This window comes from Drosophila gunungcola, unplaced genomic scaffold, assembly GCF_025200985.1.
Source record: "Drosophila gunungcola strain Sukarami unplaced genomic scaffold, Dgunungcola_SK_2 000001F, whole genome shotgun sequence".
In the NCBI taxonomy this organism is placed as follows: domain Eukaryota; kingdom Metazoa; phylum Arthropoda; class Insecta; order Diptera; family Drosophilidae; genus Drosophila; species Drosophila gunungcola.
In genome coordinates, this window is record NW_026453197.1 from 13,604,231 (window position 1) to 13,630,426 (window position 26,196).

Genomic DNA, 26,196 nt, shown 5'->3' on the forward strand with positions numbered 1-26,196 from the left:
GTTAAGTTGTTTGTAATGGTGTAAAGGATAAAAGGTAATAAAAGCATTAACGGACAAGTTTTAAAATAAATAATGAGAGAGCAATCTCACATATTAACAGATAATTTTTTTTTGTTTGGAATAAGAAACTGCTAATTTTTTTTTGATTATTTGGACCTGTACTCCATACCAAGTACTTAGAATATACCTTTTGTTGATGGTAATAACACCACAACCAACCCTATTCTTAAAGATTTTACACAAAGTAGCACTTTCCATAAAAAAAAAAGAAACGAAACTAGGTTTTTTTTTAATAATTATTCTGCCAGCGAACCTCCCTTTTATATTAAATCCCCGAGGCGAGTGATTCGGTAAGCGTTGCGACTCTCTAGCCGCTGTCATCGCAGTCGTCGGTTGAATCCACAGGTGTCGGATCGTTTATAAGAGGACCTGGACCCACCTGTTCCGAGTCAGACGTTGCCCAGTTGTCGCCCTGTGAAGAAGATCGCGGCGTACGAGAGAGAATCAGAATTCGAACCCGAGAACAAAAACCAAAAAACTGGTCAAGAATCGTTAAGAATCATAAACAAATCAAGTGAGTCGTGCTCGCTGTGTTTCTGTATCTCTATCTGTGAACTGAGAACTCTTTTGGGAATACCCTATACAGACTATATAGAAAGAGTAGCCTCTCCCGGCATTCTCGGCATTATAACATCGATAGTTTTGCCAATTTGTTGCGCAGTTTTGGTTCCGTATTTGGGAGTGTATGTGGCGCGGTACTAAGTGTTCAATGTTAGGCTACCTTATCGCCGAGATTTTAACGATGTTGTATGAGAGAGCTCGAAACAGTTCGGTGATCATCAAAGTCAGGGACAAAATAAAAACAAAACGCGTTCGATCATCGGCAGTGCTCCTCAGTCGAGTTCCTTTGTTTCAACCGATCCGCGCAAAAAGTTGTTAATTATTAATATTTATATTTATTTATATAAAAAAGAATAAGAAGAAAATTCAGACCGGTTGCTTAGCTCAAAAGTCATTCAATTAGAACACCTCAATTGCTAAATACAAAAAAATCCCCCTGCTCTTAAAGGCAACTTGATAAACTTCTGTAAAAAATGAGAAACAAAAGCGTTAACAAATTGGAATATAAATGGCGCACCAAAAAATATATACAGAAGGCGGCCGAAAGGGAAAAAATAAAACAAAATACTGAAACAAAAACATTCAATATCAATTTCTAAACTCTGAACAAATTAGTGAGAACCGGTTTGGTCATCTCTTTCCCCCTTTTGGCAGCCGAACAAACGAATTGAGTCAATAATAATATACAGAGTCATATGGGTATCCATTAATTTACATTTTGGGGTTTTCTGTTTTCTGTTTTCAGTTTTCGATTTGGCTGGCCGTGCCTTCCTCCCCGTGATTTCTTTTCGTCAATCCATTATTGAAAAATCGTGTAAGGGCAATTAGTTGTGGGCCGGGCCAGTAAAATGTGTATGAAATGGCTGTAATTGCGGGCTATGGGCTATGAGAACATCGTTGCTAGTTAAGCGGGGGTGCAGTGTGAAGCCAATGACCCTCTGAAAGGCATATCCGCATCCATCCAAGAATCGATTGAGGGGAGTGCATGCCCCGTGCATTTGCTCCCCGCTCAGATTACCGGCTTATGCAAGCGGATTTATGGATTCTCAGCCCTGGGGCCGGCTAATGACAATGGCTGCGAAAGTATCGGGAAACAATGAGCAGCTGGTCACAGTCATTAGCAGATGATACTGGGCAAACTTCAGAGATCTGATCTTTCATAAGACAAAGTCATCTTGCGATCCATGTATATCCATTTCCGCTGTAGTCTTCCAAAACTCACATTAATTTGGGTCTAAAATATGCATCGCTGGGCAAAAAACAAGTTCTATTTACACTAATTTTAGAACCAGTTTTTAATGATTCCTTTGTTTTATTTTTTACACCCACAGCCTTAAACTCCAAACGAATTTTGCATACGCAGATGCCAGATAAATAAGATGTGGAAGCTTCTGCTTATTTGTGTGGTGATGAGTGCTCTGAATCAAGAATCATCCGGGGGTAAGTGAACTTATAAATATGTTATTTCCTGAATTATTAAACGAAAATAAAGATCTATTTTGTGAAAGTTATAGAATTACAAACAACAAAAACGTACAAAAAACTTTAATAACTTTTTAATACACTTTTAAAATTATTTAGCAAGTAAATAATTTCGTAAATACCACACATGTAGCTAAAGTTTTTTAAGGTCTTCTAAGTAATGGATATCATTCTAAAATATTTTTAAATCGTGTTACAAATATTGATTAATTAATTTTCAATTTTCAGCTGACCGTGTGCCGCCCCGCAGGAGACGTGCGTACGCCGGAGGATATGCGGGAGGATATGCCAGCAGTGGAGGTGGAGCCGGAGGCTACACGGGATCCTACAACAGCGGCGGCGGAGGCGTGGGTCATAGCAGCTATGTGGGTACTGGTGGTGGAGGTGGTGGCTACTACGACTACGATGACGACTATGGTAACTCGCCCAACTTTGGCATCATCGATCCGTATCTTTTCCACCAGCAGCTGACGAACCACATCCTGGCCCAGAACTACGCCAACCAACAGTGAGCATTGAGCATCGATATTGTCTCGGGGTTGCTGGGTAGTCATAAGGCGGGCTAAGGGTTAACCTAACGCTTCAATCCTATCTGTTCTTGTAGAGCTATAACGGGTCTGGCCACGGCTGGCAATGCTTATGCATCTGCGGATGCCTCTCTAGTCGACGACAACGATGAGTAATTACCATTAGCTAGTGCTTAACTAATTCCAAAAATGTCGGTTTCTTAATTTACGATATGCTAATCTATGTTCTTTTTCTTCGCAGTCGCATCCAGCAGCAGATCGCCGCCCAGCAGGCTTATCATGACAATTTGGTGCGCCAGAATCGGTATAGGGGTGGATCAGGATCCGGGTCTGGATCTTCCTATAACTCACATCGCTATGCACCCAGCTATGCCGCCGCTTCGGGATCCATTGGACCCAATGGCTATCGCCAAACGGCCTACATCAACCCAGCCAATCCCGTAAGGCATTCGATTGTTAGTTTTAGAAAAAAATAGTTTCAAATTGGATTAGAGAGAAATAATTTATCGAAACTCCGTTTGGCACTAATTTATAATGAACAGACTTGATCTATTACGTAGCTTATATACAGTTCATACTAAACTAAATTAATTAAGTAATACAAAATCGTTATCTTCAAGCCTCTTCCAAGATTGTAAACATTTTTGGAGGCCGTTTATATATTGCAAATACATCACATGAAATATAATTGTGTATCCTTATGTGCAACCTTTGAAAAACCAAAAATTAAATAATTATAGTAATGAAAATATCTATATAATAGAACATAGCTTGTTGATTCGTACTTAATCAAATGACTAGATTTAACTAATCAAATTTTCTTATTTGCAGGCCTCCCCCAACATAGTGAACCGTTTTGGAGGCGGAAGCGGCGGTGGATCCTCACACTCCAGTTCCAGCAGCTCCGGAGGAGGTGGTGGTGGTGGTGGCTACAAGGGTGTCTCGGTGTCGTCGTACAGCCACAGTAACGGAGATGGAACCAGCCGACGTGGGGCCCAGACCACGGTCAACGACAACGGAAAGGTCACCTCGTACTCGGTGCACTCTTAGGGAGATCGGTGGAGACTTTCTGGTGGCTTGGCCAACATTTACTCCGGTCTGACAAAAGCAAACCAATCCCATTTAATTTGTATAAAAAAAATATATATATAAATATACGTGTATTTTATTGTATATTCGCGGACTTTCTTATCGGTGGCGTTTCTAAAGCGAAGCTTTCTTTAATTAGAAAGTTTACCTCTCCCTCGCTCGCATAGACAAACAAAATATGTTAATTTTATGTATTTATATTTCGCCCTTGATTTTGTCGTTGCTGCTGGCATATAATTTGTGTAGCATATAATTTTTGCAATTTATTAGGTATACAAATAAGTCGAGTATACGTAATTAAATATATTTTTGAATGACACTTTTAAAGATTATTTTTATTTATTTTGCTTTAATGTTTTCGTTTTTTATTGGATGGATGAGCGTATCAAAGGTGACAGGAAGTGATCTATCTCAAGTTGAAATTCTCGGCACATTTGATTCAATATAAAATGGCTAAACTTCAAGATCGTATTCTTTATTGGAGGTTGAGCGAAACCGGAGCTAAGATCTTGAATTTAGTGAATTGAGAATACTTTGCAACTGTTTAAACTTACATTAGGTTTGGTTCCTTAAACTTTAAATACCAGTCAATTTTTAATAATAGAAACTCAAACAAATATTGTAATTAAAACTGTTAGAATCTATAAGAAAGATTCTTTCATAAAATGTGACTTTTTGCATTCAAATGTTATTTTTAGTTGCTAGACCCATTATTTTGATCACTGTTGTAAGTATGTCGATCGCAATTTTGTTTACAAAATAACATAACATAACACGACTTTATTTTTATAATCGGAAAGGGAAATTAGTACTTCCTGAATACGAATTAGAGCTCAAGGTTTTCTATGTATTCCTTCACCTTGATCACCATTTTTCTAAGTTCAATGTGAGCTCATTACAATCGTCTTCTACCTATAAACATGTTTTTGTATGTATAAGCAATCGCTGGAGAGATAATGCTCACAGTCGAACATGGCAACTATATACCGATTCTCAAAGATGAACATAAAAATATTCTATATAGGGCGATGATGTCGAAATTAACTTTCATCACTCGGCTTTCTGCACCAATTGCGAGCTCCAATTCGAAGTGTACATATGTGGCGCTATCAGTTCCGCGGCCCACAGTGGCATCCTCTCTAGGTCAAGAATCAATCGGTTCAAGTCTGAGTTATATGTGCCCCTTATCAAATTTTCACCGATGTCTGAGGCTTTAAAGCGCGGCTCCGCTCGCTCGATTGCATTAGTAGAATTTCAATCGCGAGTGTCGAACGTTTTTCCGGAGAAAAGTAAAATAAAATGAATAAGTTGCTGATTTTGGCCCTTTGCTTGGGTGTGGTCTATGGAGGTAGTGAACCATTTCAAAATTAAATATTTTTAAAAACTTCAAATGAAAGTAAAGTGTATATAGTTAGATCCTTTTTCTTGTGGCTGCTTATCAGCTACGATGAATTTTAGTTTAATCAACATCATCAACGGAATTTCCCTGAATGAAATATTTACACAACAACTCGTTGAAAATTGTGTAATATTCTGAAACTGTGGCGCGTGCGGCGATAAGAGTTTGTAAATTATATTAAAGGGTTTGTTTTTCGTTTGAAAAGCGAGGGATATTCAACGAATCCATTACCCCTTAAATTATGTAAAATTTTAAAGCTACATGGGAATAATTAGTTTTTAATTTTAATTTCATGAATATATTTTTAAATATATGTATACAAATACATTTGTAACACAATATTCGGAAAAAAAGTGTATAGATCCTTTTCAACTTAGATTTAAATAAAAACTATTTATTGTTAATAAGCTTAAATTGCGTTTTTATAACAGTACTAAATTTACTTGAAATTTTTGTACAACGATATTTATTTATACCATATATTATATTCATATAATCATATATAGAAAATCTAATCAGGTTCAATTTTTTATCTTTACAGATTTCCAGGAAAGGTAAATTTAGGTTAAAAACTTCTCACTCCTGATCCTAAATAATGTTTAAGTTTTCTGTTTCACAATTTTTTTAAAATATTTTAGACCCAAACGTGATAGTTTTCAATCTCGGTAAGTGCCGTGTGGCAAATGTTGAAGATCTTTCTTTTTTTAATTAAAAAAAATGAAATTTCCCCCATTGGCTGACATGACACTTCAAAATTTAAATTAAAACTAAATTGAGTGTTTAAGAATATTTTTTTAAAAATAACTGGGTAAAAAGCTTTCTAAAATCAATGTTATTTAATTTAACTGTTACATTATGTTTTGTAAAGAAGAAGTAAATAAATTTAAAAATTTATTTTCCATGGTGTTTAAGATTTGAAACTTTAAGAAACTTGATTTATTTATCTTAAAATTTAATTTATTGCGTATAACACGATTTTTGATTTTAGAGATCGTTTTAAGACCCAGTCCATATTTATCTTCTGTTGAATATTTTGTATTAAGTTTATTGTTTTAATCTTTAGCCACAACAGTGCCCATCAGCAGGCGGTGGAACAGGCACGCAGAAACTCTGGCTACGGAAGCGGTGGCTACGGAAGTGGTGGCTATGGAGGTGGTGGCTTTGGAGGTGGCTACGGCGGAGCCTCTGGCCAGGTTGATGGCTCCTTGGGAAAACTGGAGAACTCCTACGACTCTGTGGGTGCCACTGAATCCGCCGAAGGAGCTGGTGGCTTAGGTGGTGCCGCTGAGACCTTGGGTGCTGAAGCTGGTGTTGGTGGTGCTGGAGTTGGAGTTGTTGGCGCAACTGGTGGTGGCTCCTTTGGCGTAAACAGTGGCTCCTCCTTTGGCTCTGGTTTTGGTACCCAGAGTGCTGGCTCTTTCGGTACCCAGAATGCTGGCTCCTTTGGTGCCCAGAATGCTGCCTCCTTTGGTGCGCAGAATGCCGCCTCTTTCGGCTCCTCCTTTTCCACCAACGCCGCCTTCCAGTCCAGCGCCGCCTCCAACTTCGGCAGCACCGCCGCCCACCAAGTGGGCAGCAATGTGGAGTTCGCCGAGAACGCCGATGCCGGCAACAAGGTCGACTTTGGTGACTCCAACTCGGTGGTCACCGTTGGCCGACTGGTCGCCGGAGTTCAAAGTGCCCCATCTACTTCCGAGTACTACAGGCAAGAGAAGGTCACGGTCGGAGCTCCACAGCAGGTGGTCTCTTACACAGTTCCCGGCTCCTCGCAGCGGTTTGTTCATCATGAGGAGCGGATTGTCGAGCAACCACGCCCGGTAGTTGTGCAGACGCCAGTTGAAACCTCGCACTATTACTCGCGAAAGGTGGTCACCACCGCCAGCGCACCGCAGGTGATGCAGCCATCCGCCAGCTTGACCTATGGATCGAAAACCAATGCCGCCTCCACTTTTGGTGGTAATGCCGCCTCCACTTTCGGCAGCAATGCCGCCTCCACTTTTGGCAGCAACTCCGCTTTCAATACGCAATTTGGCAGCTCTTTCGGCCAGAACTCGGCCCTCAGCACTGGACTCGCCTCGGGCGTGAACTTCCAGCAGAACAGTCAACTGAATCAGCTGCTCAACCAGGCTCGTCAGGGCGCACTCCAGCAGGCGGGCTCCTCCGGCCTGTCCTCGGTCAACCAGGCGCAAGTGAACAGTGGCTACAACGCCGGCTCACATGCCGGGTACAACAACGCCTTCCAATCCGGCTTCGGTTTCAACTCCGCCACCTCCCAGAATTCTGCTTTAAACTCTGCCAGTTCCTTCAACTCCGGACTGTCGGCTGGATCCTTGCTGGGTGGCAGCCAAAGTGGATCCCTGCTCGGTGGCTCTCTGCTGGGAGGCCAGCAGAACTTCGGACTCGGACTCAGCGCGGGTCTAACAAACGGACAGCAGTTGGCCGGATCGAACAACTTTGGCGCCGGATTCGGAGCCGCAGCCGGTAATTCCGGCAGTGGCTACCAGACCAAGCAGTGGGAGAAACAGTCCAAGTGGTCTTCCCAGTCAGCGGTGAGTTGAGTCTTGATTTAAATTTTCTGACAGAACAGATCATTTCAAACATACAACAAAAATAAAAAAAATGTTTTCTTCAATTTCAGTTCGATTCCGCTGGCCATGTGAACAACTACAAGGATCTGGCCACCGGCGAGAGCGAAAGCGTTGACATCAACGGCAAGAAGACCGGCTACCATGCGGCCACTGCTTCCGTCGATGACAACGGCAAGTTCGGCACCCACAGTGTTCACTCGTAAACAGCGACACCGACACGCATCCAAAACTAGAAACCGTTCGTGTTCTTAGGGAGTAAATTTAATCAACTCCAAATGTTGTTTGTAAAAAAATGTGAAAGTAAAATGAATTGTTGTCAGATTTCATCTTTTCTTTTACGATTTTGGGACATGGAAAACTCCTTAAAGATCAAAATACAAGCTTGCACATTTTAAATAGGTAGATTAATCACAATCTTCTGAAAACTCTTTAGAAATAATTATTTTTATTACCTGGACGACAAAATCTTTGAAAGTGAGAAAAATTATCTTAGTAAAATTAATTTCAACTCACACATGGAGTTTTATGGCTAGGCATTAAAGTGGCTGAATAACAGCAGTCTGGAATTAGTAATCTACAGGCTAGATCTATTTAATATCATTAGCTTTGTTAGTCTTGGATGTTTTTTTTTTGTCTATTAGTGTTATTTAAATCTTTTAAAACGTTGTTCGTGAAAACAAATGAAATGAAGTCACTTTAGTTAAATTAAACATCAAAGAAATGAACACAAATAAAAAACTAAAACGACACATTTATTGAAAGAAAAACCAATGGTAAATAGTTTAAAGCTAAAACAGGAGAAGCTACAGTGTTAGTAGGGGCTCATGAGAAGGGTCTCTCCAGTTTGCCGTCCACCACCTGGACGACACCGCTGTTGATGACCTCCTTATGCTGATCCCCCGGCTCACTTCTGGCTTTGCTGTCCCGACGGCGCCTGAAATCCGCGGAGGACATGCAGTAGCAGGGCTTCCAGCTGGGTCGTCGGTAAATCTGACCTTGCTCCTGCGGCACCCGCTCCGTGGTCCAAACTGGAACGTAGTGCGTCCAAGTCTCTGCATTCCCGTTCCCGCTCCTGTAGATGCTGCCTGCATCGGAACTTCCTCCGGTGTAGACGCTCTCCGGATAATATTGCGGATAGTAGTCACCGCGATTGGAGCCCTGATAGCCACCTCGATTGGTGCCCTGGTAGCCACGCTGCTCGCCGGAGAAGTTCGGGTTCCACTGGGATTTGGGATCGTATGGCTTGCGGCTCTTATGCTTTGGGTCGCTGCCACCACGACCCTTGTAGATGGGAACACTAGCGTCCTCTGTTTTCGGGGGTTTGGGGATAACAAATCAATATTAAAATATATGAAAATCATATTGATCAGCCAAGTATTAATTAGTTTGAATGCCTTATATAAATTATATATTTCATCCGAACCTCGAACTATTTTTTAAAAACAAAATTAATATTTTCGTTTCAAGTATATTTTGAAATATTTTTACCAATTATTTAAAATTATTTTCATCATTTAATAATTGTCTTGAATTTCTTTTTAAATAGTTACTTTTATTTTAAGCCTTGTACTCACATAGAAAATAAACAAATTTTAAATGAAAAAAATATTCTCTAGCCATTTCTTTGTGTTTTCGATTTAAGAATCATAACACTACAAAAATACAACATTGCTTATATTTGTTCAAAAACATTTGTGCATCATATCAGAGCAAAATTAAGTAGTTATTATGTTTTTAATTTATTAATGTGTAGTCATTCAAAAGAGTGGGCTGCCTTAAAAAAGCAAAGCACTTTGCTTAAAAGCAAAGTCTATTTTTAAAAAATAAGATTGACTGATAAGGCACTGGTTGTTTGTTATTCACCCTTTGCAGTTTTTTGGTGAGTATAAGGTTTTAGAAGTAATTTCTCGTGACACATTTAATCCCCAATTGTTTGACCCATTATTTATTTTGTTGCAAGAGAAAAAGTGAAATCAAATGAAATGACTACTCACCCTTGTCGCCCTGCTGCTGAGCGGAACTGGTCTCGTTTCCATCCGGATCGGAGGTTATCTCGAACGTGATGTCCGTGTGGATGCCCACACGCTTCTTGTGCTTGCCCAAATCCGTAATTTCCACGCTCTCCTTGGACTCTTTATATATTTTTTGTATTTCATTCAACGCCAAGGGGAATTGAGTTTGTTAGTATTTCTTTTTTTTTTTTTTTTCGTGTTTTGCATTTCGCAGCTGGGGTGTGAGGGAATTTAATTACCTTTCGTTTGCTGCTGTCCATCGCCCGTATCGACGGTGACCCGAACTCCATGGATCTTGGGTCGATTTCCCCCGCTGCTCGTTCCCCCTCCGGAATTACTAGAACCTCCTGCTCCTCCTCCTCCTTGTCCGCTTAAACTTCGCCCAGTTCCTGGGTCGTAGCTGCCAGTCATCCCAGTTCCGCCCAACTGTCCCTGTCCCTGTCCCTGTCCCTGTCCCGACTGACCGGGTAATACGGTCTGATTGTTGACGCCATCGCTCTCATCGAAATCCAACTTGGAGGACACTTTACTCGCCTGACCTGGTTGCCAACGTTGTTTGTTTTCGGTTTAGCATGGAAATTAGATTTACCAGAAATTTAATTAAAGTTATGCAAACACTTCGAAACACCGCCACCGCCACCGCCACCCCATACCCCAATCCCAATCCGGACTTTAATCGGACGAATTGGAGCGTGAGCGGATCGGTGGGTCCATATAAGTGGACGCAATTAGCACACGCTGACTTATTTATGGATATGCACCGCTCGGCGGCGATTCAACCAACTGAACTAATCTGGAGCTTGAGCTTCTACTGACCGATTTGAGGTTGCACTTGAATATGCACGGCCCCAGCCACAATTATGGGATTAGTCGCAATCAGAATGGGATTTCGCTGTGGGAGTGACTACCAATTAGGGAGGCAAAGGGTCGACTTCGCCCTGCCCAGATACTAGTGCTTGCAATCACTGCGGATTGTTCTGTTAATTCTGCGGTAAGCCCATCATTGATTGGCATACTTTTGGGGTGAAATATGGTTTTTTTTTTAAGTTTAAATAGATAAGCCCTTGGATTTGCAAAGGGAATTACTTGGGTTTTAATTTTAATTAAGTCCTTATTGACAACTTTGAAGTAAATCGAAGTTTTTCAATCTCTAAGGCGTTTCAATTATTGTTTTTTAAAGTTTTATTTGTATACTCAAAAACTTGATTAACTTTTAACTTATGTCTTCAAAAGTCTACAAATAATTTGTTAAAACATAATCAATACCTTATCTACTTCTTTAATGTGTAAGATGATTTTCACTACGATTTAAGAGCCGATTTAGAAGTTTAGAAGTTAGAAGTTTTGTGATTAATTTATAATTTTTTTTGGAATTGCCAAATTAAAATAGTAATGCCCTCGCCCATAAGCTTTATCTCCTTCAAACTGATTTGATTGCTTGATACTGTATAGTAGTTCCCCCATTACTGGAATTTCCCTTCAATTGAGTGACACGAAATCACATCTATTCCCGAAAATTCCAGCTGACTCATGGAGGAACTTCTTTCGCCCGCCGCGTGATTGATTGTCGACCAATAACTCTGAACAACCTTGGACACAGTGATGAGTTAGCAGCAGGCCACCAAAAAATAAAAACAATAGATGGGCGGTGAAAGAGCTCGTTGTTGACAGCATTTTGCCGTACAAAAGTACAAAAAGCGAGTGTTCTAATGGGTATTTCCTTAGGAGTTTCTCAAACAGATCTCGAGAATGGAGCGCGTCTCGTGTGCGCACTTGAAAACCGCCGACAAACAACTAAGCCAGGCAAAACGACCAAGCTGATTTCGAATATCTACGGAGATTCATTAAAATTAACTGGCAAAGCTGGAGAGTAGAAAAAAGTTGCTTTTGTTTTTAATGCTACTTAAGTTAGTAATACTGTGGATGTTTTTGTGCACAGTGAAAAAATGTGTAACGAATTTTTAATTAATTACATATATTCTATTTTTTTATATTGATTAATAAAGTTTTTTTTGGCTAGGCAAAAGATAATTGATTTAGCTTTGATGGTTCTAATGAAATCATAATCATTTTATGCAATACCGATACAGTCAATATCAATGTATCATTCTGAACATTATAAACATTATATTAGGAAAATATCTTAGATAACTTAAAGATTCATATATTGTTAAATTTTGTATGCATTGTATGGAAAATGAATTTTAGTCGGCAGTAGCTTCTTTCAAACTTTTTCATTTCACTATAAATTTTTAAATGTTTCTTAAAAAACTTTTATAATTTGTTAAAACAAGGTTATACCAATATTAAATTTAGTAATCATTTTGTCTTAGTGTGCTTCTGTTGTTGACGGCTTGTTAGAGCTTTGCGGATAAGATCTTGAAGTGAGTTGTTGCCGCTGCTGTTGTTTCAGATGCATTCGTGGGCGGGGTCTATTGCACCTGAGCGTTATGCGTAGATCAGGGCCCCGTACCCCCGTTCCAGTAATTGGACCTAATCGGTTGGCTAGCATCTTTTGTGATTGTTTCGATGTGGTTTCCGTTGTATCTTGGAGATTCCATTGTATCGAGCTCGTCACTTGTTTTTTGTGTGTTCTCCATTCTGTGTTTTGTTTTGGGCTTTTTCATAATGCTCTCATCGTTAATCATGGGACGTCGAGCGCTTCTCTATGGCCAGTTGGCAATTATATTCTGCGGCAATTTTGACAGCCTAGCCACCAAGCGATTATCGTCATTAGCCCAACGAAAAACTCGAATACGAAGTTCATCGCATCTCAAGTTCAAGTTGGCTCTGAAAATAAATTGCGTTCTATTCGAAGTTTTATTTTGGGGACTTTCTTATTGGTATCTTGGGCTGCATTGTTTTTCCTCCCCTAAGCCGGATAGTGGTGCACTAATGAAGTATTTTCTCATTTGTCAAGCAACGCCCCCGAATCAACCACTTGTTCGAGAAGGCGAAATTGCATTAGATGGATCTAGATCTCCCCATAACCGCACATGTTGGAATAATAATGTCGGGCCAAACAAATGTATAAGCCATAAATTCCACCCCCGCATCATCGCACTGGAGTTGGTTTCCGGCAATTAATTAGCAATTGCATTTGGCGGCTGTCATTACGTGTGATAATTAAAAGGACGTCCTTTGGCTTGCCAAAGAAAACGAAAGAAGGAATGAAATCCTGCAAATGTATGGCCATAAATTGTATGCCCTTTTGGGCCCGGCCAACAGATCCTGGCCCGTCTGCAAATGCACTTTAATCTCGAATTTATCAAGCGTAATAGTTTTGCCCCTCACTGCTGCTGTTGGGTCGCTCAAGCAGGCTTTTGTAATCTCGGGGATTAGACGGGCATACATGTGGACACGTGGGGCAGGGCACATATCAAGTAAAAGTGGGTGGGTTCGGACAATGGGATGTCCCGAAACCATTAAACAGATGGATTTCGTTGTCAACCTTTTTATTGCAAGGTATTAGGTATGAGTGGTCTAGAATCTCAAGATATTCTGGGGTATATTGCTGTCAAAGACAATGCCTTATTACAATTTAATAATCCCCTCATGTTCTAATTCTACTCCATATAGAGACAAATTTAATAATATTTTAATAATGGATTTTAAAAATGAAAATTAAATGCTTAGCAAAAATCTTGACTTTCGTAAAACAGAAAAAATTAAAAGAATCTGTTTATTTTGTTTATAACATATTACAATAAAATTTTTTCATTTGCTATATAGTAATTCATTTATAATTTTTATATCAATTATATTGTTTTTTAATACATTTTATGATTTAAATATTTTGGTTCAATGCACAAAATTTAAAATGTTTTAACAGCAAACAAATTACAAAATAATGTTTAACATATACATGTATATTTTAATAAACTATAAATAAATAATAAGTGCAATATTAAAAGTTTTAAATATTTGAACAGCCTTAAGTGATAAATTCTTCAGTTACTTTTAAGTTTAAATTGCGATACAATGGTAATGTTTTTTTGAACGGTCCGCTACGGAAGTAAGCTAAAAGGTAACTAGTTGCCTTAATCATTTTTTCTCAGCCCTCTGACTGGTTTAATTCAGTGCTTGTTGACTCCATCTCGGTGGGTCCAATCCGGGCCAGAATCAGTTCCCGATTTGGGCTCTGCTCTCGACCACTTCTGACTGACAGCTTCTTGCCAATGCTGCTGCTGCTGCTGCTGCTGCTGCCGTTGTGCGTTGTTGTGTGTTGGCCGGCGATTTGCATAAAGTTTTGCATTTGCTTACATCAACTTAATTCTCATTGTTTCTATGCATTTGTGCTGCACTGGACGGACGGCGGAGAAGTTCAAGTGCGTTTCCAGCGAGTTGCTTGCATAATTCTATGGGCACTTCAAGACCAGAAAAAGTTTTTAAACTCAAATATCTGTTAGGGAATGGGGCTTCGAAGCCCATTCGGACAAAGGCATACTTTTGGGCTGGGCTGCGAATGGAAATTGGATTTTTGATATACTCACTTTGATAATTTTCGGGGGTATCCAAGCGGAGTTGTGTGTGTGACTCGAATACATTAGATTCTTTGTCCATAAATGTTAATTACACAAAATATATGTAATATGGCCGACAGAAGGCCGAACGAACACCTATCTAACAGATGCAGATACAAAGATACAACATGTTTGCCTAACCAAAGACAATTACTATTGTTTGGGCTCCCGACAAGGACCGGACCGGTTTTGCAAACAATTAAACTGGCAAAATCAAAATCGAAATTTACTAATTTATGCGTCTAGCTGCCATTTGCAGTTTATACAATATTACAGCCATTTCTCATTCCATATCTTATTTTCCAGACCATTTCGGGGGGCCATCCTTGAACTAATGAAATAATGGGCCAGTCGAATTAAATTATGGCCGAAGCAGTCCCAAAGGATTCTGGTCTTGCGACTCGGGACTCAGGACCCAGGACAATAACTAAATTTGCACCCACCCGGGTAGTGAAATTTTTTGATTGTTGCCGTTTGATTTGCAACCACTCGAGGAAAGGCCATCACCACCACCCATTCCAACGGCGGGCAATTCGACACCTTGCTGGAACATCACCCACCGAACAGCACCCCTCCTCATCCCCCCTGCGATCCCAGCGATCCACTTCCACTTCCGTATCCGCACTTCCGACCCTCATTGACTATTCACACTCATGTATTTCTACATCGCGCAGTATTATTATTATTATTTTTTTTTTCTCTTTTGGCTGTATATAAAATTTTTATTATTTGCTCGTTTACGGCTTTAGCATTTGCTCTTTCCCCTTCGTCTGGTTTTCCTTTCTCTGGCTGCCTGGGTTTATCGTTTCTCGTGTAGTGCGAAATTATCACAAAACGCATTGAATTTGCTTTTATTGTTGGCGGGTGTCGGCTGCCTTTGGCCGAAGTGGAAATCATTTTCCACCCCCCTCTTCACTATCAGCCTCCTTCCCCTAACTCACAACATTTCCATGCACTTTGAAAATTTTACAATTTCTAAATAAATATATCTGTCCATTAGTCGTATTTATATTTTAAACATTTTGCTTTTATTTTAGACAAATCTTCCTCATAGTAAAATATTTTTTATGTTATTTGAAATATTTTGTCAAATTTTGTATTTTTTTGAGTACTTTTTTATCCTAAGTGTAGATGCAGCGGAAGCAACGGAAGCCGGCGGCCTTTGCCTTTGCCTTTGCCATCGTCTTATCATCTATGTGTCCTTTGTTGTGTCGCCACCGCCATCGCTGCTCCCGATTCTCCTGGTGCTGCTGATGCGGTGGTGCTCTATCGGTGGATGGCAACCACAGTGGCTAACCTCGAATTAAAAAAACCGTGAAAAATGTAACATGAAAATTAGTGATGTTTATCTGTAACAATAGTAAAAAGCGATTCTAATTTTTCAAATTTTAAGCATTAGTAATTTACGAATTAAATAGGTAAGGCTGGTACGAAGATAACGAATAAATAAAAAGTATTTTATAACTGTCTTTATAAATAACACTTTATACTATTCACGCTACAATAGAAAGTAGGCTAAGAATAAATTATGTATTTTATGACTGCCCTTACAATTAATATATAATGTTTTTCACGCTTAAATAGAAAATAAACTATTCTAAAATACGGTTTTTAAGAAATATATGTGTTGGTAAAACCCAGATCAAATAATATATACATCATTTGGAACTTTAAAAGAAACTCAATTGACATTTAGTCAGATTAGTGACCCACTGTGCATGCAAGGATTTTTTATGGCCATCTTCCCACATCGACGTAATCTGGCAGGTTGCTTGAGTGCAAAAAAGTTGGTTTAAGGCCCTTGAAAATGGAAATGTTCAGTGCTGTTTCGAGGGCTGTCGCTGCCGTTGTGGCTTGTTGACCGTCCGCTCCACCCACTCTCCTCCCCCCAAGGCCACCCCCTCCCCAACACTTAGCTGACAATGAGCAGTGACAGCGAAAGGGGGGGCGGCGAAATAGGGTGGCACTTTGAAGACCCTCTTGCGGTTGAACCACAAACCCCAGAACTCAGACCCCGGAAGTCTGCACGTCTGATGCATCTGTCGCATGCCGGAACTAAGCGAAAAACTTAGGAGGGTGTGTAATTTCGGGGGGGGGGGGGGGGGGAATGTCAACCCCCGTCCCCAGGGAAAATGCAGTCGATAATGATGCGTATTCGCATTGGCGATTATGATGAGTTCGATAGAGCTGCAAGCGGCACAACTACTCGACTTGACATGCATGATTTAGTGTCCCGTCTGCCGAATTCCACTTGGCCATAACAGCAGCACCACCAACACCAATACCAACACCAACCCCAACCCCACGCCCTGTGACCTTCATCCTCTTTTGCTACCACTTCCATTTCGCAAATTGCAAATAAGTCAGTACAAAGTGCCCCGACCGTGTCGTGTGACAATTCTCGCAAATTATGTTTTTTTGTTGTACTTCCCTCCAAATGGCCAGGAATCTGCAGCCAGCCTAATCCGATTACACTCGGCAACAAAGTACAAACGTAGCTCTAAAACCTACATAATTTCTGCATTAAAATTAAATTCATTTTCTTTATAATTTAGTTGTTTGTCAGCTTTAATTGGAACCTCTTATATTATTAAGTATTTAAAAAAGTAGCCAAGAGTATTACATTTTTGTAAATACAAGCATTTTATAATTAAAGTACCAAAATATAAATAATTAATATTGCAGTCAAGCTAATTTTTTTATGTAATTAAGAAAATGTCTTTTTAACATTGGGATGTGCATATAAAATTATTCGATTCTCATCTTGATTATAGACAGGACTTTGTTTATTAACATATTTTCCGTTAAAATTGCTAGAAAAAATTAATAATAATTTACATAGTTTATTTGTATTATTATGTGTTAATTATATTCTTAAATTTTGACGAGTAATAATAACATTATAATTCATCATAGATGGCAGACAGTTTTACCTGATGCTCTATCTACTTATGTTCCCAATATTTTGTTGCACAGTGTTGCTGCACCCATTTCTATTCCGATTTGAGCTGCACTTTTGGGTATCTCGCAGCCAGCATATGGCACACTTGGCTGCAGAGGATTCGAGGACCTGGACCTCCACTTTTTCGGGTTACAAACGGATCTGGACCCGGACTCACACACGCCCCATAATTGGATTTCGATGACTGCAAATTGGTGATAATTTCGATTCGCTTCCGGGCAGCTTCCACGAAACGCACGTGGTTCGTGAAAATGCGACCATCTGCGCCCGATAGGGCAGATTCAGACTCTTTATGTCTGGTCGTGACCGGCTAAGTGCGGATTGCACAAATGGACAAACGGATTGGCGGGGCTCAGGGTCCACAATGGCTCTTTGTGTCTGGCCAAAAAGCCTCGATCACAAAAACGCGGTCCGTGGACATAAGCTGACTGCCCAAAATGTGGGAGGTAGAACGCTAAAGTCAAACAAAACCGCTCCTTATACTTGATAAGAACTATTATATAAGTGCTTCCACAATGTCGGTACTTAGAGTTTAGAATTTCTGGCCAGCCTAGTGGCCTTCTCCCTGGCAGTGTGTTAAACTGAACTGTGAAATTTGCCAAACACAGTTGGGCAACAGCGAATGCCATTTGCAGATCAAGAAGGTTCGGCATTAAATCCGGAGCTTGGATCTCGTTGGCCAGCTCCAATTTTCATTCTATCTTCTAGTGAGGAGCTTAAACGGTGTCAGGTTACATTACTTTTTTAAATCGCCGCCTTTAAATTATGGGGTTTATTATTGGTGCAAAATAGGACAATACTTATTATTTTAAACGATGGATCGCTAAATAGGTATTTATAATTTCTTCATTGAAATGAATAAACCTACGATACTGCACTGAGTGATTAACTTTCTGTTTGAGCAACTAGTTATTTCTTCATAATATTTTGAACTTGAATATCAACAAACACAATAACTATAAGAATAAACGCTGTTTATATAAATATCAATCGCTTACTGGTATAAAAAGGCATCTTAAATCGTCTAAATTGAGTGATGATCTCAGTTTAATTAGTGATTTACATGACAGTTTCTCACTGGGCTTTACTTTGTTTTCAATACTTGCACTAGAAGTGGGGATTCTCGTCTCAACCCCAATCGATAAATATTGGGGGCAGAGTGGGGAAGAGTCTGAAACACTCATTACACTGGATTGGATGGGATTGCGCCCACGGGGCGTTGCGTGTCAATTTATGCAACTCTCCTGCAATTTCCGGGGTATTAAAGCAATTTCCAACCCACCGGCCACAGCATATACACTCGTCGACATGGGCAGGACTTAATGGGGAAGTCCTGCATGTGACTACTGCTCCCTTTACGCCAGTTTGGGTGTGACGGAAAAGCCCTTCTGGGCATTGGAGAAGCCGAAAGAGTGGGCGACTCGACGGCATCGAGGAGGGAATATTCCGGTAGCTCACCAAAAATTGATATCACATTTGGATAAGGTGCCAAGGGGCGGTAGCTCAATTGCAGGGCGGATGGCAGTTTAAGGGAGATTATAATAGAGAAAAACAGGGAATTCTAATAGACAATCCATCAATACATTGTAGTACTTTTAAAAAACTTTATTTAGTTATTCACATTGTGACTTTAGGTATTTTACATCTAGTACTGCTCGATATAATCCCAAAATTGGTAGTAAAAATAAAAGGTTTTCATAGTCTACAGATCAATAAACCAATTTTCCTCTCCATTTTTAAACAAGGTTAGGCATCTCATTAAATTTCAATTCCGATTATAATCATTTGAGAGGATTAAGCATCTAAATCAAAGTTTTGCCGCCCTGTTGTGAACCCTTTTTGGCCACTTCCACCCCTGTCACTAAGGAGACAAGTCCAAAATCTTCCGACGCAATATAAAATACTCTTCGAGATGTGCGTATAAAATGTCAAAACGTTTTAACAGCATTTTGAATCCGGCAGCATCACAATGAAATGGAAAATTCGCAGCAAGTAAATGCAATTTAGCCAAACGGGAGGGTCGTCAAGTGACGCTGCACCCAGGGGGACTGTTTGATTTACCGTCAACAGGAGATTGAAAAAAAGAAATTCAGAAATAGATTCAAGCGGGCCAAAAAAAAAAAACACGCGCCACCAAAAAGTGAATTAAGAACTTGTGTGCTGGAACGATGCGAAGTTAGCCCAAACGAGGGGTGACTTCCAGATGGGGTGTGGTTTGGTTTGGCCTGGCTTGGGGGGCAAATTGAGTTGCAACACTTGGCAGGTTTTTATCTACGCACCACAATCAACCAGCCAACCAGCCAACCGGCCAACGAGCCGAGGCGGGGGTCCCAGACCCTGTCAGCAGGTCAGAGACCATCAAAACCACCATCCCATTCCAGACTACACTCGAAAAATTACAATACATATCTTCTGGGAATACCCAATTATTACCAAACGATTAAGATTTTAGGCACGTCGAATCAACTTATTTGTTTAAAGCCCTAACAACATTTTCTGATCACCATTTTTAGGGCTTGTTTATGAGTGATTGCATGTTTTACCTTTATTTTGACTAAAATGGTATGTTTTGCAAATTTTGGAATGAATAACAGTGAAAATTTTGGAATGAATTATATAAATATTAAATTAATATAAATTTAAAATATTGATATCCTCTCATAGCTTAAAATCAATACAATTTCAATTATTAATGTTAAATAATAGACAAAAATTTATTAATATTTGAGAATTGAGAACAGTAAGATTCATTTTTAGTATAATTTTTTTAGGTCTAATAAAAATTTCTATTTCTTAAGATTAAACTTTGCTTTTAACTATTTGTGACTTTAATTTATATTTAATTTGTAAATTAATAAAAATATAAAATGGAGCAATATTTCAGTTTGTTTTTAAATGTATTTCTAATTTGCTGAACATTTTTCTTGCAAATATCAAGCAATATTTTAAAGAAAAAAAAAGTCTCACCGTGTCGGCCAATTCGGATGAATTCAGGCAGTTAAATGTGCCGAGTGTAGGCGTAGTGACCAACAGCCTAGCCAGAAACTGAACAGGAGCAACTGTTTCGTGTTGGTGCCCGTTGATAACAAGATTTGTTTTTGAAAATTTCTGGAGGGTCGTCCTTAATTACGCCGAAAAGCGCAATGAGCAATTTCGAAATGGCAAGTGAGTGCGATGGCGGAGGTCTGGAAACCACATCCACCCCAAGCAATTTAGGTAAATTAAATTTAGAGTGAGCCCATCCTTCGATTTTCAACAGAGCAGCGTGGAGTGGCGCTCAAAAGTCAAAAGTGTATGGCCCGTTCGGTTGATTTAAGCCAGAGATAAGGGCCTTGGCAGGAGGAGGAGGAGGAGGAGGAGGACATACCCAGACAGGATAGTATAGTATAGCGATTCCACCCTCTCCCAAACATGCATCCTTAGACAAATACTGCCATCCCAGACACTCGACACTCGCTACACGGATATTCCATTAAAAGAGCCAGAGCGAATTGAACAATTTTCACTTTATGATTTATTGTAATGAGCTTTTTATTTATGGCACGGCCTCTTCTATTGGCCAGAAACAGAAAGCATAAAAATATATATTGCAGCGTCTGCTTTTGTTTGTCTTTCCCCCTGAACGTTTTTTCTGCGTTTTCGAAAATTAAAAATTAATTAGGCATTTATCACTTGGCTGTCTAACAGATGGCGGTATTCCTGGGGGTTTGGGGTGGCAAGTCGTTGACACAAGTACGGGGTAAGTGCAATCGAACAAGACAATTCCTTTAGGCAAAAAGGCCTACACGGAAATATAGTTAAGGTGGAAACATTTACATGAAGGTTTAAGTTTGGAATTGGGGGGTAAAATTGAGAACATGACCATAAACCTAAAATATGTCTTTAAATGAAGTGATATGGAGATGTGTCATCGTTATTCTCAACATATAAATTCTTTACTTCGTTCCTTTTAATGAAAAATTTCCTACAAGGAAAAATCATAGTCATAGTTGTGAATGGCCAGTAATAACGTTTTGATAAATAAATGTATGAGAAATAAATGTGAATACGAACATCAATCAATATTGCACTTCATGTTTTTCTACACTTGACGAAATTAGTTAAGCAGGAATAGCGTTTAAACTTTTTAAATGTAGAAAATAAAAAAAAAAAAACAATATGTAGTCATAATAATGCAAGGGTTTTCAACTGTTTACCTTGCCAAATTAGTGCAAAAATTTGGCTTTTACTTATCCCCGATTTGAAGGTTCACAAACTTCAATTTTGCAGTTTAAACTCTATCGCGAATGTCCGTTAACTGAAACGTTAACTGAAAAATGGCGAACTGGAAAGCGGAGATCTCAGGATTATCGGGGCACTGGAGCTTCGCATCTGGGGAAGACGCTGCTCTCGTAGGTGGGAACCATATACTTGATGTTGATAAAGGCATTGGGACCTCCGCAGTACTCCAGCAACTTTAGGGTGTCCTCGATGACGTCACCGATACGACAGTTGCGATCCGGATCGATTCCCTCGCCCAGATTCACGTTGATGTTCTTGTAAAGGTTGCAAACGGCCAGCAATTGGCGGTAAAAGGGCACCAGAGCCTGACCCACACAGGGACCTGAGGATTTGATTAAAACATATAGTGGATTTTAATTAACTTAATTTCCTATCCAAATTATCAGTTTTTCTAACTGTGTGAACACCATACACAAAGCAGATTTGCTTAGTATTTACCCTATAGCTCGAAAATGCTTACTTCTGCCATTTAAAAAGACAAAATTATGGGTACTTAAGTAATTCATATTGAAGTAGTAAAAGTACTACAATTTAAATCAAAAGCTTACAAAAATCTTTGCCACCCAGAGTCTTAACACAATAATCTTAATGTAATGATCAACAACTTAGATCCTAAGACTGCGAGGTCAAATAACTCACCCAATCGGACCATCAGCTGAATGACTTGAAGGGCGGAGATGATAATCCGCTTGTCTCGCGTCTGAAAGGCCCTTTTCAGTGGCAGGATCAACTTGGGGAGCACTGGGAGCACCTTTTTGGGGGACCTCATGATGAGATCGATGGCCCCGTTGACGGCCAGCAACCGAGTGTCGTAGTCCATGTCCGCCAGTCCATCCACGAAGATGGGCAAGTAGTAGCAGTAGTCGAGATTCTCCGGCACACAGTGCCACTTCACCGGTCGCTCCTTGGTGGGATCCTGTTTGCTGCTCCGGCCGGACATCACGCACGGGATGTCCCCGCGGTTGAAATAGATCTTGAAGACGGTCTCCTTCACGGGCTTCCGTTTGAAAATGTCAATCCTGTGGATCAACGGTTGCAATCAATCATTTTTCACTTAATTCTGTAAGTTATTTCAATTTACTTTGGAGGTGGCTTTACCACCGTGTTGGGCTGCAGTGCCTGAAAGGTAAAGGCAGGTACTTCTCGTACGGGCTGAAAATCAAATAAATAAACCTTAATAAATAAAAAAAAAAATAGTTAATTAAAACCTTTGCCGATTAATTGTGTTACCGAAAGAGATTAATCATAATAACTTTATATAAGAACTGACTATTTTAAGGCTTAATATTTCTATCAAAAATTAGATTTATTATTGTTATTATTAACTTACCACCTTTGATCTGAGATACAGTAGTTCCCGGCATACCCTTCCCGGTTCATGAAGTCGCGTTGCACGTTCATTGGTTTTGGAACACATGGTCAGTAGAACTAAAACCACTTACAACTGGAAAATAAAAGTACAAAACTAATGTTGTGTGCCCAAGCTTCGAAGCATTCAATGTTAAGTGAGTCTCGTGGACTAGATTTTTTGTTATTGTTGTAGAAAATATTCACGGATGTTTTTTGAATGGGCTACTGGATAAAAATGCCAATCAAAGCATATCAATTTTGGTAAATCGAAAATGGGCTGACAGAATGGACCCAGTTTGCTCATAGCCAAATTGTAAAAAAGAAAGAAATAAAGTGTAAATAAATTACACGTATATGTTGGTAAATATTTATAGACATTCTTATCAAGACGTCAACAGTCGCCCCCATCCGTGAAACCGAATAATTTTGGGGTGTCGTCACCCCTCGCACTTTCACACCTCAAAGTGTGTTGGCATATCTAAATAGTCATAAAGGGAAAGTGCAAACATTTGCGCACTTTATCATCTTTTCCCATTTCCCATTTCCCATTTCCCGACTCCCCCCAGTTTTTGAGCGGTAAATGTAACGGTAAATATTTTGTAACGCCCGCCAATTAAGGCGTCTACAGTGGAGCCCCCACTTCCAGTTTCGAAACCCCCAATTCCCCAAACCCACGGCAGTAACCTACTTAAAACGGTGGAAAAACGAGACCCAGATACCCAAGTCGACCTATCTCCATTGCGCTTCTTGTTGCCGGTGCCCTGAATTAATTAAAATCCAACATGCGAATTACTTGACTGTCCTTATCCGACTCTGTTCTCCAGCTTTCCGTCTTTTGCTTTTGCAGCTCCTGTTTTTAATTACCCACGCACAGCTTTTCACTTTCGCCCAACACATCGTTGCACGTCGCGATTTATCCGTTTTAATAATGTCGAGATCCCTTTTGCCTCCCCCAACTTTGCCTAGATTTGCCTCGGCTTAGCTTCTGTCGCTTTCTGGCATGTAAATTGAGTTAAAGGCATTTAGGATTATGGAGCATAAGGACAGACCTCTGACTTCCTCGCTAATTGCTTAGCATTTCTCCATGGAATTATGATGGGTCCAACTGGAGGAATTAGCAAATGTGTGAAAATAGTTGGGAATTATCAAATAGAATGCATATTAGTTAACGCGGCACTTGTTTATTACTCTCATTGTAGGTCGCTAAATTTCTTTCAAAGAAGTGTTCTTGACAAATTTTCAAAAACCAAATTACTAACTATAACTATTTTATTTAGTTTTGTAAATAGCAACAAAAGGAAAAAAAATTTTAGCTTTAAATATGTATTTTTTAATTTTGTAAGAAGTAAAAAGTCGAACGGTCATTTTGGAAATTTCCCCTACCGAAAATAAATATAATTCAAATATGGGTAGCAAAAGGGTTTTAATGCGCTTATAATCAGAGCTCCCAAAAAGTGTCACAAAAAGATCAGTAACCTTAGCTCTTAGCTTATCCTAAAACATCATTATGTGAATATTTGTAAGCCATTAACCAAGAAGTTAAATAACTCAAAATTAAATGAAAATCGTTATCTCAGCCAGGCATCGTTGAACTTCCCCTCTCAGCTCGATTTCATACGATTTCCGCTCCAAAGTAGGCAATTTATCAATTGCTAAATAATTAATAAATTTTACCCATTAGGCGACCACTGAATGGAAAATCAAAACAAAAGACACCGTCGGCCAGACGACAGCTCGCAAATTCGCACTGGCAGCGAGGGCTTTTTACAATGGCCACAACGCAAATCAGCCGGATCATAATTTATTGGACCCAAAATGGGAAGTATTTCACGCAGAGCTATGGGGCACACAAAGTGGACAAAAGGCCGGGGGTTTTTGAAAGGGGTTTTAGGTGAGGTGAACCGTCGGTGAGGTGAGTCCGTGGGTTTGGGGTACGTTTGTCTAGCTGACACTTTCATTAACAAAAAGTCAGAGCGATGACAACGGGCATCAGAGAGGGTGTGTGTGTGTCTGTGTGTGTGTGTGTGTGTGTGTGTGTGTGCTTTGGACGGGTTGAGGGGGTGGATATGTCTGGTTGTTTTTGCATTGTTACAAAGTGCAATTCTGGGAGGGGGGATGGGGACTTGTGGGTGGCGATGGCCATTCAGCTGACATGGCTGCAGTGCGGCACGTAAATCTAAACAGCCACTGACAGCTTTCAACTGGCACTCACTCCCACTTTTTATGTGCTGCTCGAAAATGGACAATTGGGTGGAGTGGAGGGGGGAGTGGTGCCCAAGCCCAAGCCCAAGCCCAAGCCCAAGCCCAAGCCCATCTTGAATGTCATATAAGCCATATACATATATATCAATATCCTGGCCATATATCAATATGCACGCGCTCACATATATCTACTTTCGTTGGCTTGTTTGTCTGAAATTGACATCGCCTGTATGCTGTTTTCAGCCATGCCCATACCCTCCATCCCGAACATGGCCAACAGGGTTTTGGCCTTTTGTTTTAGCCCGGTCTACGGTCTATACCACTATACTCCTACAGTCCGGCCGAGATTTTATGTTCGCATACATTTTGAGCGCTTTATTGTTTGTCCAATTTCGTGCAACATGGCCTGGTCAGAACGACAGGGAGAGTAATCGAGTATCCGTTGTCTGTCTCGTGTCAGGAATAAAGAGCTTCAGCTACAGCTCCGTCCCGATGGCCGTTAGGTGTTAATCTAATAACTGTCAAATGCAGGATGTTGGTACTTCAGATTGGTAGCAAAATTGCTGCTAACTCGCTTCAAGTGGCGAATAAATTGTATCGAAAGGAGATCAGCGATAAAATGGGAAAACTAAAAAGGATTAGGGTATAGCAAAAATAATGGGTATATTATGGGAGCTTAAAAAATGTAGAACAACAAGAAATTGAACAAAAAATAGTTTTCTATTTTAAACTCGCTCCAGTAATTGAAAAATATACCGACAAAATATAAAGAAAAACCGTCAAAAACTGGGGAAATGGTATATTTCAGCAAAGCAGCTACACATTAAAATAGTGTTTTGGTACTTAAAGTATTTGTCTGCCATTTCTTTTCATTTGCAACCATTCAGAGTTCAAACTTCAATTTCAATTCCAACTTATAATGCCTTTCACTGTGTTTATGTGGCTCAATTGCGCTTCTGGCAGCCTAAGAATAATTTCTGCATCGCCAAAATCCCATAAAAATCAACAACTTTGAGACGGGGTCCATATGAGCATCTAACTGCTAACTGCTGACTGCTGACTGCAGGCCGGATCACAAGAGCAGTCAAGCATAAAAATGGCCACCACCGAAGGCAAAGGGCCAGAGATTCTAGTATAGTTCCAGCACATCCACATCCACA

The 26,196-nt window shown here is 39.9% G+C and overlaps 4 protein-coding genes across 11 annotated transcripts; 2 read left to right on the forward strand and 2 right to left on the reverse strand.

Annotated features, from left to right (window-relative positions):
- Positions 1-413: 413 nt before the first annotated feature.
- LOC128261964 (keratin, type II cytoskeletal 1) lies at positions 414-4,046 on the forward strand. 6 transcript variants are annotated; one of them, XM_052995945.1, is made up of 7 exons: positions 918-932; positions 1,367-1,435; positions 1,953-2,061; positions 2,332-2,611; positions 2,708-2,782; positions 2,872-3,070; positions 3,462-4,046. In XM_052995945.1, the coding sequence occupies exons 3-7, from the start codon at positions 2,001-2,003 to the stop codon at positions 3,678-3,680; spliced, it is 834 nt and encodes a 277-aa protein (XP_052851905.1). In that variant the 5' UTR covers positions 918-932; positions 1,367-1,435; positions 1,953-2,000; the 3' UTR covers positions 3,681-4,046. The 6 variants fall into 6 exon arrangements, with proteins under 6 accessions (XP_052851903.1, XP_052851908.1, XP_052851904.1 ...); XM_052995943.1 differs by lacking the exons at positions 918-932; positions 1,367-1,435 and adding an exon at positions 414-574; XM_052995944.1 differs by lacking the exons at positions 918-932; positions 1,367-1,435 and adding an exon at positions 428-551.
- Positions 4,047-4,934: 888 nt separating this feature from the next.
- On the forward strand, positions 4,935-8,030 carry LOC128261764 (fibroin heavy chain). Of its 2 annotated transcripts, XM_052995618.1 has the most exons (5): positions 4,948-5,067; positions 5,660-5,672; positions 5,757-5,783; positions 6,182-7,667; positions 7,757-8,030. In XM_052995618.1, exons 1-5 carry the CDS (start codon positions 5,019-5,021, stop codon positions 7,907-7,909), a joined length of 1,728 nt encoding a protein of 575 aa, XP_052851578.1. In that variant the 5' UTR covers positions 4,948-5,018; the 3' UTR covers positions 7,910-8,030. The 2 variants fall into 2 exon arrangements, with proteins under 2 accessions (XP_052851579.1, XP_052851578.1); XM_052995619.1 differs by lacking the exon at positions 5,757-5,783 and having other exon boundaries at positions 4,935-5,067.
- Positions 8,031-8,437: 407 nt separating this feature from the next.
- On the reverse strand, positions 8,438-11,517 carry LOC128261765 (uncharacterized). Its single transcript, XM_052995620.1, has 4 exons — positions 11,308-11,517; positions 9,958-10,257; positions 9,701-9,838; positions 8,438-9,013 (listed from the first exon to the last, which is right to left on the reverse strand). The coding sequence occupies exons 1-4, from the start codon at positions 11,390-11,392 to the stop codon at positions 8,529-8,531; spliced, it is 1,008 nt and encodes a 335-aa protein (XP_052851580.1). The 5' UTR covers positions 11,393-11,517; the 3' UTR covers positions 8,438-8,528.
- A 9,867-nt stretch (positions 11,518-21,384) lies between these two features.
- LOC128261400 (parkin coregulated gene protein homolog) lies at positions 21,385-23,097 on the reverse strand. Of its 2 annotated transcripts, none has more exons than XM_052995078.1 (4): positions 22,815-23,097; positions 22,566-22,657; positions 22,124-22,503; positions 21,385-21,806 (listed from the first exon to the last, which is right to left on the reverse strand). In XM_052995078.1, the coding sequence occupies exons 1-4, from the start codon at positions 22,899-22,901 to the stop codon at positions 21,550-21,552; spliced, it is 816 nt and encodes a 271-aa protein (XP_052851038.1). In that variant the 5' UTR covers positions 22,902-23,097; the 3' UTR covers positions 21,385-21,549. The 2 variants fall into 2 exon arrangements, with proteins under 2 accessions (XP_052851038.1, XP_052851039.1); XM_052995079.1 differs by having other exon boundaries at positions 22,566-22,636; positions 22,815-23,094.
- Between the last annotated feature and the right edge of the window lie 3,099 nt (positions 23,098-26,196).

What these genes read in the sequence shown, in the direction of transcription:
- LOC128261964 (XM_052995943.1), top strand. Translation starts at nt 2,001, where the DNA reads ATGTGGAAGCTTCTGCTTATTTGTGTGGTGATGAGTGCTCTGAATCAA. An exon ending in GAATCAAGAATCATCCGGGG is followed by an intron (nt 2,062 to 2,331) that starts GTAAGTGAACTT and finishes TTCAATTTTCAG; the next exon opens with CTGACCGTGTGCCGCCCCGC. An exon ending in ACATCAACCCAGCCAATCCC is followed by an intron (nt 3,071 to 3,461) that starts GTAAGGCATTCG and finishes TCTTATTTGCAG; the next exon opens with GCCTCCCCCAACATAGTGAA.
- LOC128261764 (XM_052995618.1), top strand. Translation starts at nt 5,019, where the DNA reads ATGAATAAGTTGCTGATTTTGGCCCTTTGCTTGGGTGTGGTCTATGGA. An exon ending in CGTGATAGTTTTCAATCTCG is followed by an intron (nt 5,784 to 6,181) that starts GTAAGTGCCGTG and finishes TTTAATCTTTAG; the next exon opens with CCACAACAGTGCCCATCAGC. An exon ending in AGTGGTCTTCCCAGTCAGCG is followed by an intron (nt 7,668 to 7,756) that starts GTGAGTTGAGTC and finishes CTTCAATTTCAG; the next exon opens with TTCGATTCCGCTGGCCATGT.
- LOC128261765 (XM_052995620.1), bottom strand. Translation starts at nt 11,392, where the DNA reads ATGCTGTCAACAACGAGCTCTTTCACCGCCCATCTATTGTTTTTATTT. An exon ending in TGGACAGCAGCAAACGAAAG is followed by an intron (nt 9,839 to 9,957) that starts GTAATTAAATTC and finishes AAATATATAAAG; the next exon opens with AGTCCAAGGAGAGCGTGGAA. An exon ending in TCAGCAGCAGGGCGACAAGG is followed by an intron (nt 9,014 to 9,700) that starts GTGAGTAGTCAT and finishes CCCCGAAAACAG; the next exon opens with AGGACGCTAGTGTTCCCATC.
- LOC128261400 (XM_052995078.1), bottom strand. Translation starts at nt 22,901, where the DNA reads ATGTGTTCCAAAACCAATGAACGTGCAACGCGACTTCATGAACCGGGA. An exon ending in GTGGTAAAGCCACCTCCAAA is followed by an intron (nt 22,504 to 22,565) that starts GTAAATTGAAAT and finishes GTTGATCCACAG; the next exon opens with GATTGACATTTTCAAACGGA. An exon ending in TCAGCTGATGGTCCGATTGG is followed by an intron (nt 21,807 to 22,123) that starts GTGAGTTATTTG and finishes TCAAATCCTCAG; the next exon opens with GTCCCTGTGTGGGTCAGGCT.